Here is an 18,483-nt window from a genome sequence, read left to right as displayed (position 1 = left end):
GAGCGTTGGCACGCGGCATGTACGAACATCAGCCTACCATCCTAGTAGTAATGGACAAGCTGAGCGATTTGTCCAAACTTTGAAAGCGGCACTACGGAAACGTACTGCTGCAAGTTTAACCTCAACATTGGGAGAGTTTTTGTTGTCTTACAGAAACACCCCACACCGGACGACGGGCGAGGCGCCGGCTACTCTTCTGCTCAACAGGCGACTGCGCACCCGGCTGGACGCAGTCAAGCCCTCGCTGCAGCAGACTGTTTCGACAAGGCAGTCTGTGCAGACAGTGCGTCGCAAGCAGCGCACACGTGAATTTTCTGTTGGTGACAGTGTCCTAGTGCGCAATTTTAGGCGGGGTGAAAAGTGGTTGCCTGCTGTCGTGTTAGAGCGAACGGGACCTGTTTCGTACCGACTTCAAGTGGAAACCGGTCAAGGAGTGTTCATCTGGAAGCGCCACCAGAACCACATCATTCAGGCCGTGGGCTTGGACTCTCGCTACACTCCTGAAGAGCAGGGTAACTCTGAGCAGCCACGTCCAGCGACGACGCCGGTTCAGCCAACATCGTCCCGTCCTCCATCCACGACACAACGGCGGTATCCGGAAAGGCAGCGCCGCCCTCCAGACCGCTATGTGCCTTGAACTAGTCTGTGGTGATTTTTCTTTGACTGTATGCACCCTATTCAAATAAGACTGGGGGAGTGTAGTAGTTGCGCGCCTACTTGTCTTGCGCGCCACGCCCCTCAGTTATAACGGCTATATATGCCGCCGCGCCGCGTGCTGCTGCGCACTTCGCCCTGGCTTATCACGGACAGCGCCCAGCTCTGCTGGCGCTCGCCAGTAACTTGTTTCCGGGAATAAAGAAATTCCCACCGCGTGCTTCACGGCTGCTGTCTTCGTTTTCCTGCCTGCACGGAAAAACACCACAACAGTGTTGTTGAAAATGGTCTTTATTTTCCTATGGTACATAGAAATACCAGTGGTGGTAAGGTATCGTATCTACACATCTTCGGATGCACACTCGTACACACATTCGATAAATAGGTCTGCGCCAACGCAACGACAGACCGCAGAGGGGACGAGCGGCAAAGGCATAACATTATCATACACAAAAGTGGGTTTAGTGGGTGTGTGTGTGTGTGCATGTGAAAAATGTTCTGTACATCGCCAAAAAAAGGTTAATGATGAACAGCGTGCATTCTCTCTCTCTTTGCTAGGGTGCTCCCAACATCTGTCATTAAAAACACGCAGCAGCGCAAGGCGCAAAGAAACGTACAGGTGATGCCCAAAAGCAACTGCTGTTCTACACTGCAGTCGCACCACATTCCACCGACTAAATAAAAGTTTGCCCGGAAAGTGGCACAGTGGTGCAGGGGCATATGATATCACCAAGTTCATCCATAGGGCTCACAAATGAAGGTTAGGAATAGTGAGAGCTATTGCTTCGTCATGATAAAAAAAAAAAAAAAACATACCTGTACAAGTTATCCGTCCAGAAAAGCGGGGTTCAAACATCACGTTCAGGCACTGTCCTCTTCTGATATGTTCCTTATTTTTAGCCATGATCGTGAAAAAGAAAAAACTCTGACACAAGAAAGCAGATTGCCTTATACAGTGCTGGTGTAAGGCTTTAGCAGTTCCTTAACAAAGACAAAAAACCAATAGAGCATTAGCAAATATGTAAGCACTGTCATGAAGTGCTGAACTTGGAAAGTGGTTTCAAGATTTTAAGTCTCCCTGTGTCAACAACAAGCCCCCCCCTCCTGACCAAAAAAAAGAATAGAGGTGCCACTGTGCAACCCGAATGAGGAGTTTATGGAAATAAACATTTACAAAATGCCTTAATCTATGTACTGTCTCTGCTTTCACCAACTCCATTATTGCCAAAACATCCAAAACAACAGCTCTGCTAAGTGCTCACCATACCTCCACGACCCAAAAGAATAGGTTAGCAAAACAAATATGCCCTTTAAGATGGTATCCACGGTTGTGCTATCCCCGATTTTATACTGCGTAACTCGAAAATCACGGAAAAATGAAAATTAACAAAAAAATGGCTGAAACACAGTGGAATTTCCTTCGTGCCTGTAAAAGGTCACCATCTTGGAAGCGAATTTGTCGCATCACGAACCTAGATGCCTTGCGCCATTTTCCTGAAGCATAGGTCTCTAAAGAAAATATTTCATAAGCTTGACATGTGCTAAAGCGATGTTCTACATTCTCAGAAGATTTTCAAAAGGTTGTAATAGAAAGAACAAATTTGATTATAAAAAAATGGGGGACAGCAACAAACAGATTGCCACAACTTGTGACCATCATAAGAAGCCACGCATGACTTTACAAAGCTGGTGCTGTTCTCATACACGTTTTGTAACAGCTCCCAAAAAATGTGTTCCCTCACACATTGTCTCCAAACCCCAAACTAGATCTCTTACTGTTGGCACAATAAATCAATGGGTTGTCCTCTAGATATCACTGCACAAACCAGTAACCAAAACATAAAGCTCAGCTGATGGCACATGAAAACTGAGGAACTTGTTATAGCACAACTCTATGTTTCCCATCAGTGCCTGAAAGTGCAGCATTTGCAATGTTGGAAAATCACACTCCTCGTAAAAAAACAAAAACAAAAAAAAAAATAGGGGGAATTTCATATGCAAGTAAGCTTGTGCTACCAGTAACAAAAGAGAAGCATGGAAAAGAAATGAAAACAGTCAAGTAAGTACAAAAACATGGCAGGACCATGTTCGAACATCCACACTTGGAGGGCAAGAAACTGCACTCCGCTCTTACTCCAAAACATGATCATCGGAGTTATTAACGACATGCACTGAACATAAATACTCCTAAATATAGATTACTAAGAAATGATAGTAGTCACCTTCAGAATTATGACTTTAAGAGCCTTGCATCTCAATGTAGACAGGCTGCATTTCATACCCTACAAGCCCCGGTATCATAAGCTACCCTGAAAGAGTGTGGAGTCTCGTGCATCAACCGGTCATTGTAAACCCAGCCACTTCCAAGTTGTTTCAAGTGGCAAAGAGCGTTTTGTGCTGTTACTATCATCTTGCTGTGCCTCCGCATGAATGATGAGTGAAAACTAAATACTTCACGCGGATTGGCTCAGTGAACAAAGAAAAATAACTTTAGACGGGAAATGCAAGCTGGAAACATTTCCATCAGATTTCAACACACTAGCACGCATTACATTCGTATGAAGCAAAAAAAAAATTAGCTATCTTCATGCGTCATTGAAATGGCTAAGATAGCACAAAGAAAACTCTTAGCTACCTGCAGGAGATACGCACACCAAATTATCCTAAAGTATCAAAAGGTGCTCGTAAAACAATTTCACATGAACGATCATTGTAAAAGAAATGTAGGTTTCATTAAACATTGGGTAATCTCTTGCATACACCTTTTCATAAACACAGAAACTGCTCCCCCCTCCCCCAAGAAAACAAACAAAAGAAATGGCAGCTGCAAAAGGTGAAAGAACAAGAAGGAAGAAGAAAAGCCCACCATAACAAAACTTGAACATGGAATGACTGTCTTTCTTTTTTTTTTTTTTTTTTGATGACACAATTTCATAGTTTGAGACCAAGACAACTGGCAACAAAAAAGATCACTGTTCCAGAGGCAAGACCGCTTACATTACGCACAAGGCAAATGAGATAAAAAAAAATAAGCCAGCACATGCATTAAATAGATAGCCCCAAAATATAAAACATTTTGGTTTGACAGACAACTGAAATAGAGCAATCAACATGCAAACTGAAAATTCATTACGGCATAAAAGGCTTTTTTTTTTTTCATGCCAGGCGCGAGCGTACACATGATCCAGAAGTGTATTGATACAAACAACCTGCAAGTTGAGAGGCAATACATTCCTTCGCCTGAAACAAGTCTGAACCAAATGAGGGCATACACTAAGCAGCAGAAAGTGAAGATAGTGAGAGACATGAATCAGAAATCTCAAAACACCTCGCATACAATGCAGCCCAATGCGTAGCCCACTTGGACGCAAGCACAATTCAATTAGATTAAGGGAACTACATCATATCAGTGCCTAATACAAATAATAAAAATGTTTGTCGCTGAACCAAAGGTGTTCCAGAAGACCCAAGTGCAATATTACAATTATTGGAATATGCCCACAAAAACATCCAAGAAGCGCTGCACGACTTTTCATTCAGTCTATGAAACTTCCACTATTTGAAGTGTTGGACTGAAAAATCCTTCCATAGGCAATGGTAGCTTTCGAAGCCGAGTGTGTCTTTCGAAAGCACACTTATGTGGATGTACTGCACCACTCACTCCAGAACTCTTCGAGCAAGAAGAAAGTGCAGCTGACTATGAGGAAGGAAAAACCGACTCAATTTTTCTTCAGCGTGAAAAAACAAAGTTAAGCCAGCACCACTCTTGGCATTTCCACGAAACTAAATTCTGCTGTACAAAGCCGATAGACCCACATAAACGAAAATGTTATGAACAAGCAACTCTGAAAAGAAGGCATGGCATCAGGAAAGGAGGATAAAAAAAAAAAGAAAAGAAGCAATGGTCATGGCAGGCCAGCAACACCAAAAAAAAAAAAAAAGAACTGTCCGCACACTAGACACGACCACAAGGGGGAGGGCCCCAAAGCGTTCTACTTCAACTGCACAAACTACGTCCTACAAGTGGCAGGCATTGCATCTTAAAAGCCTAGCTCCTTTGTTGAAAAGCAAGAGCATTCACGCATACTTATATCCTTGTTAGAAGCAATACCACTGCTTGTGTTCACTACAAACGTGAACTGAATCAGAGCCCCAAGTAGAATGAAGGTGGAAAATCTAAGCTGGATTGCTGCCCTTTGCCTTGACCCTAAAACAGCACAGACTTCCTTCCAGGCTGTAGTCATCAGCAAGTATAACTGAAGTGCTGTGACCTTAGCAGCCCTCTTATAAAGTGTGTATGCCACTTAGCAGCTCCTTTATCATGAAAGCACAGCAAGCCATGACTGCCATCTTTTGGAGATTCTAAGAGGTTTGAACAGACCCTTCTAGTTGTCCTTTATGCCTACGATGCACCACAAATGCCAGTGTCCACCGGTTGCTTGGAACAGTAAACACACACAAAAAAAAGACAGCATGTGTTGGATGGCTTGCCTACTCCTTTCTTGAGAGTGCAAAGTTGCACAAATGTGTGCCAGACTTGGTAATTCCTTCGTGGACATTTTGTCAGCAATCATGAGAGATCCCACGACATGGTTCGCTCGTTATACATTGCACAAAGTAGCCAAGCATTTCCGACACAACTGCATCATCCACTGTTCATTTTCTACCCAGTGGCAAGCTTGAAGACAGTGAGGAGACACATTCCCTAGTAAATGGAATAAATAATATACGCCTGGGTTTCCAAACACGTTCCTGTACCTTTCTTTTCCTTCCTTCCATGCATGCAAAAGAAAGTACCTGCATATGGATTGCGTAAAAGTGTTCTAAAAACATGAGAAACAGAAGAACAGCGGTGCTTAAGGTACGTTGTGCCAAAGTTACTTGAGCACCCTCGCAAAAGCACCCCAGCAAGACGCCCACTGTGTGGCTTCAACAGAGAAAGCAAAAATGATAGTAGCCAGCTTGAATCCCCACCAATGATTGACACTCAATGAGAAACATCGAGGGAATGAAAAAGTGGATCATGATGTTTTCAGCATAAAAAAATGTAGCAGGCATGAACAGCCCCAGTGCGACATGAAATGGTATATCGGAATGTCTTATCGCGAATGTCTCGCAAATGGGAAATGTCGCGATTGCAGAAAGGTTATCCAACAGGAGATAATTGGCACAGCTGTGAAACACAAGAAAAAAAAAACATTCTAAAGGCTCAAACACTAAGGCAACGCAAGAAAAAAGAAACACCCTCCTCTAAAGGTTACTCAACACTCATATGTACTGGATGATACATCCATTCTGCAGGTCTGTTTTTTCAGCCGCGTGCAGTTCGCCAGAAATAGCCCTGACAGCCGATTATTACAAATTCACGCCGACATTTTGACCAAGAACTTTATGAACAAGCCAAAAGCTTCGGACTGGAAACTAAGTGCAAAAAAAGGTGTTCGCAGTTGATTCGACACTAAAAATGAAGCTTTACATATCATTCACCAACTCTTTAAAGGGACCCTGAGCCACCTCCTTGCTGATCCTTGAAAACGCCTTGGAGGCTACGAGGCATGTAACAATAATGTCCCCCGATACAGTTTGTCGCGAATACACAACAGGGGCGAATGAACCAAAGTTCAGTACGGGACTCAGTGTTCCAAAGCTGCACAATGCACATAAAGGGCAGCCAATGCTCTCAATTACTTTCAACTACTTGAGATCATGGCATTTTCTATTTATATTCATTTTCCTTTCATTTTTCCTTCTGTATTTTGTCCTTCGGAACAGAGCTGCTGCAACAGAGATTCGATCCGCCATAACGACTTGTCCACAGCACACAAACAGCATGCTATGAAGCTTTGAGCAGTAGCCTGCTACGCGCGTGCATTTTTTTGGATGATGCCTCTGATGCCTCGGAAAGGCATCACAGTGGCCCACGAGTTAGTGGTAAACGTTGCCTCAAGACCTATGAAACAATAGTTAACTAAGCCAAGTGCCACAGAAATGTGCAGTACTGCATTATACAAGTGAACTATTAAAGTATTACACAGCAACCGAATCATTATTTCGTTGCCAGCACCAAAATGTGAATGTTAGTGAATGTAGAAAATTTAATAACGACGCACCGATATTGCTTCAAATACTTCTGCATTGAAATGTAACACAGGAATACCATGGCTCATTAACACAGCTCAAACAGTGCGCACTCGGTCGTGTTGCCTGCCGACCTGGAATAAGTAAATGTGATCTCCAGCGCATTTTCGTAGCGTTCGAACATTTGCTATCGCAGGATGTATGGGTCGTACCTAGACGCGATCCGCCTCCCAAATTTACCTGTGCGAGTCCGACCATATCCAGCTTAATGAACGACTTACATGAAAATTTTCAAAACTTGTGTATACGATTAAAGCAGTCACCAGAGCAGTGCATGCATGCTCTGTCCATTGCACGGCACTCCCGAAACCTGCTCTTCAGGTGCTGTGTCTCTCGTGGCACAGTGATTGAAAATACTGCGGCACAGCCGCGCCGGCTCTCGATGCACTCAAAGCATCACTTTCTAGAGAAACTACAGCATTACCACAAATGCCAATTCCATGAAAGGTGAGCAACTGATGCTACTCTTGTGAAATGCTGCAACCAATGAATGCCTCTTGGAATCTGCAATGGCTGGCCATAGATTCAGACGCACAGAATCCCGAAACTTCTGAATATTCACACTTATCGAATACATACAAGTGCAGTGCAAATGAAATAAATCGCTATCACAAACCATCCCGAATTCTCGGACACCCCTGGAAGCCATGCAAAGCGAGGAAAAAAGTTTGTGTTGTGATTTCCAGGCCTTTTTGGCCCAATTTGGAGCTATTTCGGCCAATTTAGTGCTTTTGGTGCCGCATGGCGCAGAAAGCTGTGTCCAAATGGTGCAATTGGCAAAGCTGACACAACCCCTGCCTCTAGCAGTGGAGGCATTGTTTTGCAAGCCGCCTAGAGCACTTTAGATAGGTATGAGGAGAACCGTACACTACTCTGGTCTTGCCATTTCTCCTGAGCGGACTTCTCCTATCTGCTACCTTTGTCGGCAACAACACCAACTCGCTTACAAAAGCAGCAGGTGGCATCGTTGCACACGAAAACCATGCTCCCTCGAGTGGCAGAGTTGGTAACTGCCGATGCTGACCTCACCAATGCCAAGTGTGTACCACACTGCTAAAACGTGACAAATAAAAGAAAAGAAACACGATTTCAATTTTGCGCTTTACTTTTGTCCGCCTCCTGTTGCATATTAGCATGCAACTTGGTCAAGATATTTACGGTAACTCACAAAGCTCAAGGAAGGGTAAGGGTCCTCTTAAAACTTGGCCTTAGAAAACTCGATGTCATGAATCCTTCATTTAGGAAGCTAATCAAAGTTTAAGGTGGTGCGTTCGACAATCTTCAGCTTAGAGAGGCTGTCACTTAACCAAGCCATAAGTGCATCACCACTGCTTCATCTAAAGGCACTAATTCAAAAACTGAAATATGAAATAACAAGCTCGTAGCTTTTCCATCCAAGACAGATGCCACATGGAACGAGACCAGCTAAATGAATGCGCAAAAAAAAAAAAAAATTACAACAAAACTTTGTTGAACATGAGCACAAAAGAAATAAAAACATACAAGCCACAACAAGAACAACCCACTGGTGACTTAAAATTCATGCTAAAGTTGGCACAGCTAGAGATTCTGCATTTCAAAAGCAGCAAGAAACTGTGTGGGGACAAAGTAAACCAAACGAGGGTCGAGAAGGGAGCCTCAGTCAGGCAGCCAATATTTCAACAAGCGGACCTGTTCGGTTTCCTTTGACTTTATGCACCCTTTTTCTTCACCAAGAAACTGCGTGAAGCACACAAATCAAATTCCCTCTAGCACGCAAAGAAAAACTGCAACCACACTGTTCTTGGTAGCCGTGTTGTGTTGTTTGTTTTAGCTTTTATTTTTCTAAAAATTGGCAAGTTCATAACAACGTCGCATTTGCTTGGTCCTTTAAAAGCAAGATGTCCCCAACAGAGCCTGTCAGGGGCAAAGCATTGTACATCGATCCCTTTCACTGCCACAGACAGCTTACAAACCCAGGGGAAAATGCACTACATATTCCTGAAGCGACATCTCCTTCAACATGTACACGCACTTTGTTCAGCGTAATGTGAGATGCCCTCAATGTAATCCTGCTTACCCCTTAACATACCGTTTAGTGAACAGGGGCCAACGACTTGATAATTACATCTCCTTCACCTATGTCAAGCTTCAGTCTGGGCTTGTGTAACGTCAGTCCAACTCTGACGTGACGCAAACAGGCGACAACGCTACTGGTGCAAGCCCCGCTTGAGTTTCATTTTCAAAATGCTGCAGTGTTATTGGAGTTATGGCGTGACAAAATGATGTGACAACGTTACAACTAGCTTCATGCCAGCCCTAAATATGGGTAGAACTGGCGCACTTTCATAAACAAATCATGGCATGATAGAACAAGATAGTCATGCATCAATAACAGCTCGCCTCCTCTCCATTCACGCAACACTTTCGCCAACTAACAGGTAGAACCAGGAATGGACACCTGTGGTGCACGTCAGGGGAAGGAAAGACGAAAAATCCCAGGTGCATGGAAGGAAGCACCAGTGGCACCAATGGAACCATTTGCAATGGGCTGCTACTAATCCAACATTGCTATCCGGTTCCACATCTGCACGTCAAACACATACAGTGGTTTCTTCATTTTTCCTCCCACCGAGAGCCTCGGCCCAATGGCAAACCAATTGCCAACAGCGAGTGCTTCCATCGCGCCGTCCCCTTCGCTCGGCCGCCACCGGTCACCAAACGGTGACGCGCGGTACCACCTACCATGCGCCACAGGCGTACAAAACCTTGGAGAGAGGGGGGGAGAAGGAGATGGGTGCTTAGGTGGAATGGTGCACGCGTGAACACTTCGGCCAGAATGCAAGGGCATTATACAAGCACCCTTTTGATGATGCCGGTTCTGACAAACCCCAGTAAAGAGGGTGGCATCCTGTAGTTCCTGCACAAGCCATGGTCACAATCGACCTCTGCCCACGAACTGCCCATCTTCCGCAAACACTCCAGTAGCCGTCTCTCATGGAATGGAAAGGAGGAGGAGACTGAAGTGGGAAATGAGCACAGCCTTCACTCTCCCTCTCTCCCGACGCTCAGTAACTGCTGCCGGTGGCAACTGTCTCCCTCATCACCAGTAGCAGCACCCTCGGAAGCCGGACAACACGGTGGAGCTACGGGGGGGCAGGTGCGCGGTCAGTCGATGTGGTCCTGGAAGATGAGGCGCACGTACCCCGGATAACCCTCCAGCTGGGTGGCACAGAAAGGGCATGCGGCCTGCAGCCCATTGGTGCCATGTGGGATGGACACTGATGCCCAGTATCTGGACAGGGGAAGGAAAAGAAGCAACATAATGGTGAATTACTTTGCACAAACAGAGGTTTGACCCACTTTCCTTGCAATCTATCAAGGTAAGAGAGGCAAGACCAGTCAATTCCAGTATGGCTTGGCCAATCAAGACGTACCATTCTAAATACCTACACCCAATCAGACCCTTTCATTAGTCATGGTGTCTACCAAAGTGTTTTTTTAAAATTCCCTGACTTTTCCAGGTTTTCCCTGACTATTTCTATTAAATTCCCTGACCGAAGTCCTGAAAAATAGTTTCGACTAATGCCATTAAAACGAATATATTGCATTGATAGACATTATGCACAATGCAAAATATTTTATTCAGGTGTACAAAACAACTGATCTTCTGTCAAAGAGAGAAAAAAACATTGGTCAGCTGCTTTAGGGACCTTGTTTTAGAGCAGGGGTTCTCAAACTTTTTTGCTTGGAGGAACCCCAAAAGCCTTCAAATAGTTCCAGGGAACCCCCCTTCCCCCTCAGAGCCAGTCTCATATCAGCTTCCGGGTCAAGACGGCTCCTGTGCTTGTTCTTCGGATAGGCGAGGGCTGAAAATGCCTGTTCACATACATATGTAGTTGCAAAGGGAAGCAAAATGTTCACTGCCCTTTCAAAGAGGCAGTGAAGAGGCAAAAACAACGGAGCAGTCCCCATCCAAAATTTCACCAAGCCTTCACCATTAAATTTTTCTTTGAGAGCAGTGCTTGCCCTGAGCTCTGAGGATTCTCGCGGAACACAAGTAGACAGCCCGCGGAACCCCTATGTTCCGCGGAACCCAGTTTGAGAACCCCTGTTTTAGAGAATTAATTTCTTCTTCAAGACAAGCAGCCTGCAACTGTGCATTGTCGATGACCTTTTGCCTCTTTTGTTTAAGCTCTTTTACAAGAACAGCCACTCTCTTCTTCCTTTCGGCATCCAATGTGTCCAACCTTTCTTGCTTCTTTCTTTGCAGGTCTTCCTTCCATCGGGCATTGGCACTGCGGACCATTTGCATCATTGTGTTTGTGACCTCAACTTTGGCCACACCTCCAATAGCCGAGACTGTGTCATACACTACTTTTTGCGCAATTAGAGACTCGTCTTTCAGGTTTTCAACAAGGCACTCTTTGTTGACTGAAAACCCTCGTTCCACAGCTGCATTTCCATGGGACAAGCTAAGAATGATCTCGATGAAGGAAAATAGCTCCTTATGGTTGCGTGAACACAATTCAAACCAGAGCGTGTCCAGCCCCTGCTCGTTTCTGTCAAAGTTGGTCAATGCCACCTGTGCAGAGCTCAATGAGCATACCTCAACATAGGAACGGTGGGTACGCTCAGCTTCCAAACCAGTCAGCCACTGGTGCTTTGTTAGCACCTCCAGGGCAATGCACAGTTGCTTTGCACCAACCTCTGGAGACAATGCGATAGCTGGATCCAAGCGGCTCGCTCCTCTGGTCAACTTGTATTGTAAAGGTGACCTTTCCATCACTTTTTGTGAACACTTCTTTATGAATGCAATAGTCTTTTTTGAAGCTGAGCACAGCCAGTTGCGATGGTGTGGGGATCTTGCGAAGCTCATTTTTTGCAGAAAACCCAATGTTGAATGTAGTAGAAGCAATCATGTTATCAGGTTTCTCCAAGTCAATCCTAAGTAGCTTGGTGGACGAGTTGGCAGCTTGCAGGACTTCCTTTCAGACGATTCTAGCAAGCAATGACCGCAACAGGCGATCCGGTGTAGGAGCTAGAAAGGGCACCATAGGCTTGTCTGTCTGAAATTCAGCCAAAAATGGTTCCAGGCCTTCAGCAATTGATAGCATAAAAGCTAATTTAACAGGCAGCATCTTGTCCCCGACTGCATTTTCAACAATGCTGTAGCTAGCACACGCTGGCGCCTTTTTCGCTTGCTTAGAGCATTCCATGAATTTCACCAAGTTCGGAATAATAGCAAGCGCTCTTGAAATCACCTTGCTATTCTCAAGCCACCTTACCGGGCAGAACTTTAATGGAAACAGGGCACTTCTTGTGAAGTGGATATAGTCTGCACGACGTGCTGGCACATACTTGAATAGATTATAGCTTCCACGAAGAAACGCTACCAGATCCCAGTGCGTCGCAGAGTGGCCTGTTTTTTCGAAGGCCAGTGCGGAGGCCAGTGCGAACACGGCACCACGCCGTCACAGCCACACTTCGCTTTTAAAGCGTTAACTTCATTGCGCTCGTGGTGTCTCATGGCTACGCCTGGCTGCACCTACGGCTACTGGTACGTGCGGGCGAGCGAGCATTGGGAAATTTCCCTGACTCTGCAATCTTTTTAGAAATATCCCTGAGAATTCCCTGACTTTTCCCAGCATCTTAAAATTCCCTGACAATTCCCGGTTTTCCAGGTCGGTAGACACTCTGATTAGTATCTGCCTCTCTCTCACACATGGGAAGACCCTCACCTCAGTGCAATTTTCTATTTGGTGTAAAAAAAAAAAGAAAGATCATTATGGAAGAACTGAACGCAATGCAGAAAAGTGTCAGCAAGAGCACAGCAAAACTTTGTTAATTCAAAGACATTGAGGTCGCAAAAAGTATTTGAAATAACCACGTTACTAAATTAACCAATCTTTACTGAAAGAACTTTGCAAATGACATACACAGAAGAGTCACAACCACTGTTTTGTTTCCCGTAAGACTCAATGTAAAAACAAAAAAAAAATCGGAAAATGAACTGCTCCATGAGTTTTTCGGTTCAGAAAAGCTTTCACAATAACTACGAACCACAGCGACCCTGTGCAATGGCACACACGGAAGCGTCCGAGTGGCTCTGTCAGAAAAAAATAAATAAATAAATTTTAAGGACGGTTACAATACTTCCCAATGCAAAATTTCATTGCAGCTGTCTAAAGCATTTTGGTGATATATTGATAAAAAGAATTTCAGAGGTTCTTGTATGTATGTATCAGCAGTTACAAAGCACTCTATATTTTTTGCACGAGCCAAAGAGAATTTCTCACAAGAAGAGAAAGAGGAGCTACGAGCGAGGAGGCGAGGGGTGAAGAGCTCGTGCCTCTAATTTCTCTTCTGAGAAATTCCCTTCAGCTGCTGACTCTCTCGTGGCTTGGTTACACCGGCAACGACACCAATGACGATTTGGTGCAGGGTGAAGCTTTCTTACAGGCGCAGTAAAGGCAAGACATTATCATACCAGCGCTACTGGATCTAGCCAGCAGCGACGGTCAGATATTCATCGCTAGTGCGTCACATATCCCACTCCTCCTCCCAGACTAAAAGGCACCCATATGCAAAGAGCACTTGTTGGCTGACTTGAGGCTTATGGTCAATGTCACTCAGAAAACCAGAGCAGTCCACACACTCTGCGACATAGCACCTGAATCGGGTGTAAAACATGTGTGCAGACTCTGCAGTTTTGGAACACTCATGCTCTGGCAGAAGCAAGTAGATTGCTTTCGCAGACAGACCGAGGAAGTACCCGTTTTCAAACCTGCAATGGGTAAACATTGCTCCAACTGCTTCTCGAGACGGAGTTGACACTGAGTTCATGCTGTTCTTTCATTCATGCTCACTCAGCCGAGCACAGACAAGATCGTATTGACACTTCTTTCAAACTAAATAACCGTTCTCACAGTTCACTGTTCTCAAGTCTTCCCTAGCAGAATAGCAATTTAATGGCTTTGAATTTATGAGACAGAAGCACACAAAAGCAATACTGAAGCGCAGCTTTGCAGTTACACTCTGAGAAAAGGTCTACAAAAAAAATTTTCCGGTTATACTACTGCTCTTGTCACCAATAGTGAGTGAGTGCCAGTTCATGGCGAGAATTTGAGACCATAGTGGTCGCAAGTACTGATAGTGATAGTATTCTATGGAGTGTAAAGGGCAAAGCTGAGATGAGAAGCTGCCAGAAATGGAAAGCGTCACTGAAGAAAGACGTTGCGCAAATATCCGGTAGGATCTGCCAATTTCCACTGCACTACCTTAGCCTGGCGATCCCTCTCTATCTGCGACTGGAAGAAGTGACCCGCGGTCCGAATCTGCATTTGAAATACAGTTGCTCCGAAAAGAGCACGAACGTTGCTCCAGAAGTGCTCCCTGCTGCAACTGCAATTCACCATTTAAAATTCCGGATCCGCACATTTGACTGACGTGGCCTCACAACATGCGTTAACGTGGTGCACAGATGGCTATACAGCAACACTGGGCGCGTTGCCTGCAGTGTACAGAAAGGAGCGCCATTTACAGAGTGGGTAACAGCTACGCTGCAGGTGGAGCGAGACAAGGAAAGAGAGAGAGACAGGGCTAATAGCTGGACATCTTAAATACAGTTGGAGCAGGAATGACAGAAAAAAAAAAAAAACCTGGAAAACCCACAACGATAGCAGCCACTATGGGACAGAGTTAGACAGATCCAATAGTAAAAAAGCAAGCTAGACTAACCGCCGTATTCAGAAACACGCCTTCACTCGAACTGCTATTCCAAGCGGCCCTCGAGGCCTGTTTTTCGTTTCAGAAAGCAATCTCCACTCGAATCGCTCCTCCAGCGGCGGAGAAAACTTGAGTTTTCTCGAGAATCTCGAGTCTGCGACGACGCTACCTTGGCCGCTCCTCGACCACCACTCCGCTTGTAAACATGGCCGACATCGCATCGCTCGCTCGCTGTGTGGAATCCGTTCTACCGGTATACCAAACTTTTCATGATAGAAGATATGACAAGGATGCACCGAACCTTTCTCTAAAGCATCAGCTGAGAGTGACAGTAACCCGGGACTTCTGGCACCAAACTGAATACGGTCCTGAAGTTTTGGATTACAGTAAAATCTCATGAATTCTACTCCCTTAATTCGGAAATTCAGACAACTCAAACAAGGAGCGTGGTCCTAGTCGATGCCCTCATAAGTTCGTGGCGTTGGATGCTAGTCAATTCGCACAAGAGACCACATCGTGGTATCGCCCGAGAAGCCAGCGTTGACCAAATAGACTTCCCCAAACCTGAATTTCAGACGTCAGGCTCATGCGCTGTGGAAGGCATCATGATAGTCAGAAATCCCCCTTTGCCTATATATAGCCAAGCAGCATAGTTTCACTTTTGCTTCTGTTCAAGTCATCCACCCCTCGCATGCATCAGGCATGCGGTCAGTCGCATAATTTCAGACATTGCACTGCACGTCACTGGGAATGACATCACGCTATTCTAATGCCTATGTATGCAATACGAGCTCTGATAATTTGAAGTCATTGAGATGGGGAAAAGAGGTTCGAATAAACCAAGTTTTCGAATAAACAGAACGTAACAAAAAAATTGAGCTCAGGCAAAAATATCACTGCGAGGACGCACATTACACAACCCTCAATTCGTTCTGCCATCGCACTTAGTTTCTGCTGTTTCCTACAGAATGATATGTGCTTGTGCCTAACTTAAAACGAAAATTATAAACACAATATGATGCCAGTAGAGATCAAAAGTGAAAAGGCGCTCCACTCTGCCTTCCCCAATACAGAGTAGTCCGAATGGCTTGTGGCAAATCTGCACAGCTGCGTGATTTCAGATTCCATGCTGTATGCACACTCCAGACATTATCACAGGATACAACTCTCACACTACCTGTCGATCGCTGAGAGACTGACTACCAGCGTGAACAAGCCGGGCAACGCAAACTTCCTACAGCATAGCCGAATGGCATACAAATTATATACTCTTTGATGCATAGAACGCCATGTGTCTTGTCAGCAATGGGCATCCCCATGGGGCTTGTACTACACAACGTTCGACCAAAGCTACCTTACACCCTGCAAATAAGTCAGCCAAATTTCGAATGGTCGCTCTTTCCAAAAAAGGTGGACTTTACACAACAACACTCAAAATAATTGAGATGCTAGTATCCCTAACCCTCTAGCTGTGGTACGCACTGAAAGAATCGGTGCAAGCACTCACCGTGGGCATGGAACAAGAATGTGATCTGTGCAACGTCCCAAAGTGACTCTGGCTATAAGAGACGCCGTGGTTGAGGGCTACGGAAATTTTGACACCACCTGGATTCTTTGACGTGCATTGACACTGCACAGCACACGGAGGCCTTGCTTTTCACCTCCATCAAAAAAGAAGCCGCCACGGCAAGGATTTGATCCCGCATCCTTTGGATTTAACCATCAAACACCCTAACCACTGCGCCACTGTAGCGAGGTCGAAACAAGAATGGCTGTGTCATGGAACACATAGTACTGCCGCTGCTATTGGTGAGAGGTGTCATGACGCCAGTGCTTCCACGATGCACCACTTTGACTTTGGCCATGTAAGAGACAAGCCATGAATGCAAGCACTGCTGACTCCAGTATAGCCATGTCTTGACAAAGCCCCGAGAGCATGCTAGCATGAAACTGGTATCCACGGCCGAGTTGCAGCCAAGCATATCTTCTCTGCAAGCACATGCTTTGGCAATCCCCAAGCCACACCCGAGTGTGCTCGTTTTGTTCTCCAAGTCGTGGAAGTTTGCGCACTACGGTACATCAAGCATCGGGAATCACTCCGCAGCTCCAAGAGGCCTGCCACTTCATTAGCTTGTGGCAAAATTGCGATTGTGCATTCCCCCATAGCACCCCGAATCTTCGAATTAACTAGGCATAGCCACCATTTTGAATCATGCGATCAAATTTGCAATAGAAATTACGGGACTACAGAAATTTTTCGAATGATCTGGTGTTTCAAATCAACAGAGTTCTAATTTCCGAAGTTTTACTGTGTTTCTCTATCTTGCCTCGGTTCTTGGAAGATGCACATTCCACAAGATTAGACATCCTCAAAGCTTGCCACAGCCATTGTGAAGAGACCCCACTGCAACTGCCCAGCACTGTGTAAAGGCCCGCAGAGGTACTTTTGATTCTGTAGCAATCCTTCGCCATTCCCGACACAATACAGTCGAACTTGGATATATCGAACTCACGGAATATCCCCTTGAAAATCCCATGTAAAAGTATAGGAAAGCCACGTCATATATCGAACTCAATTTCGCCGGTCGTTCGATATCGAACTACGCACTACGCATTGGAAAGTGTGCCTTTCCCAAAGGCGATCGCATCACCCTCGGCCGTTTGCCGCGTGACGTTTTCAAGCCAAGCGCGGAAAGAATGAGAGGGAACAAGAAAGTTCGGCTAGGGCTGCGCCGCGCCCATTCCCCAAAGACCTGCGCATCTGCGATTATCGTTTTCCGCACGCTAGCACGTGACATTTGCAAGCCATGTGCGCGAATAAACCAGAGAGAACTGGTAGGAACGAGAGGGGAAAAACGCGATAGAGCAAAGCGCAAGGGTGTGCACATTCTTTCGCCGAGCTATCTCTCTCCTTCCTCTTTCCTGGCCTTCGTTCGCAGCAGCACGCGCTACGCATGCGCCAAGCCAGCTCAACCCGCTTTCACAGAACGTCGGACGCTTTCTCCAGCGTGTGTTGCGAACCCTCTGCGCGCGGCGGCTGACGTGGCTATGGCGCCTGCGGAAGTTAAGAAGCGGCAGATTTATTTATTTTTTTTTTTGCGAGAGTCGTCTATTCTTATCATTGTGCTGTACGCGCAGCGTAGCGTAAGATATAACATTACAAAGCGGCTTTTTTTTTTTTTTTTTTGCAGGAGTCTTTTATCCTTGCATGTATGAATCAACGAAAGCACGCGGTCAGCTGCGATCATGACACCGGCTTCTAGCATTTTTCACTTCAAACAGCATTTGCAGCTGCTTTATCATGCTTTCCAATGATTTTGTGGCAGTGGACTATGCCCGCCCCAAGCGCGGAGTGATAAATCGAACCAGGCTTGTGAAATCAAGCCATCACGGGCAGTCTGCCAAGTTCGCTCCCCGCCGCTGCAGGAGCTATCAAAATAGAAATTATCGCTGCGCAGCATCTTGGCACGCTGCCAAGAAATGAGCTGTGGATGAGACGACCGAAACGGAGTGCAACATGCAAGCGAAAACGTTGGCGATTTCTGCCGCGGTGGCTCAAACCAAACGGCAAAGGGACGCAGTTCCAACAAGTTGGAAATTTTTTGCTCTGTTGCTGCCGCTCGTCGCTGAGATCGCTTAATCGTTTGCATGTGAGCGAGCTGGCCTTAACGCTCCCCCCCCCCCCCCCCCCCAAATTCTCCAGTGCAAAAGTGGAGGGTGGGTTCATTATGTGAGTGAGATGATTATGCGACAAATACGGTATCGTTTTTTCGCATCATAAGTGCCGTCCCAAGCCGATTTCTGTATATTGAATTATCGATATATCAAACTATTTCGCGATCCCCCCCCTTCGAGTTCGATATATCCGGGTTCGACTGTAGTACGCACAAATTAAAACACCTGACCAAACTGCGAATAATGATCATGGTGACAGTTTTCACCTCAGATGCACAGCAAACCATATTCGAGGCATTTGTGAGATAA

The 18,483-nt window shown here is 45.6% G+C and overlaps 1 protein-coding gene and 1 pseudogene across 6 annotated transcripts in view; both read right to left on the bottom strand.

Annotated features, from left to right (window-relative positions):
- Nucleotides 1-929: 929 nt before the first annotated feature.
- Pli (E3 ubiquitin-protein ligase pellino) overlaps nt 930-18,483 on the bottom strand; it is a 97,886-nt gene continuing 80,332 nt past the window's right edge. For all 6 annotated transcript variants that reach the window (XM_084583032.1, XM_084583035.1, XM_084583033.1 and 3 more), the window contains exon 8: nt 930-10,066. In XM_084583032.1, coding sequence (XP_084439158.1) covers nt 9,940-10,066 — 127 coding nt within the window. In that variant the 3' untranslated portion in view covers nt 930-9,939. The remainder of the gene's footprint in view (nt 10,067-18,483) is intronic.
- Nucleotides 10,692-13,439, bottom strand: LOC146176913 (uncharacterized; annotated as a pseudogene).

This window comes from Amblyomma maculatum, chromosome 10, assembly GCF_055883805.1.
Source record: "Amblyomma maculatum isolate TAMU_Amacu chromosome 10, ASM5588380v1, whole genome shotgun sequence".
Classification (NCBI taxonomy): domain Eukaryota; kingdom Metazoa; phylum Arthropoda; class Arachnida; order Ixodida; family Ixodidae; genus Amblyomma; species Amblyomma maculatum.
The sequence above is the reverse complement of the archived record's forward strand: the minus strand, read 5'-3'. Positions and strand labels throughout refer to the sequence as shown.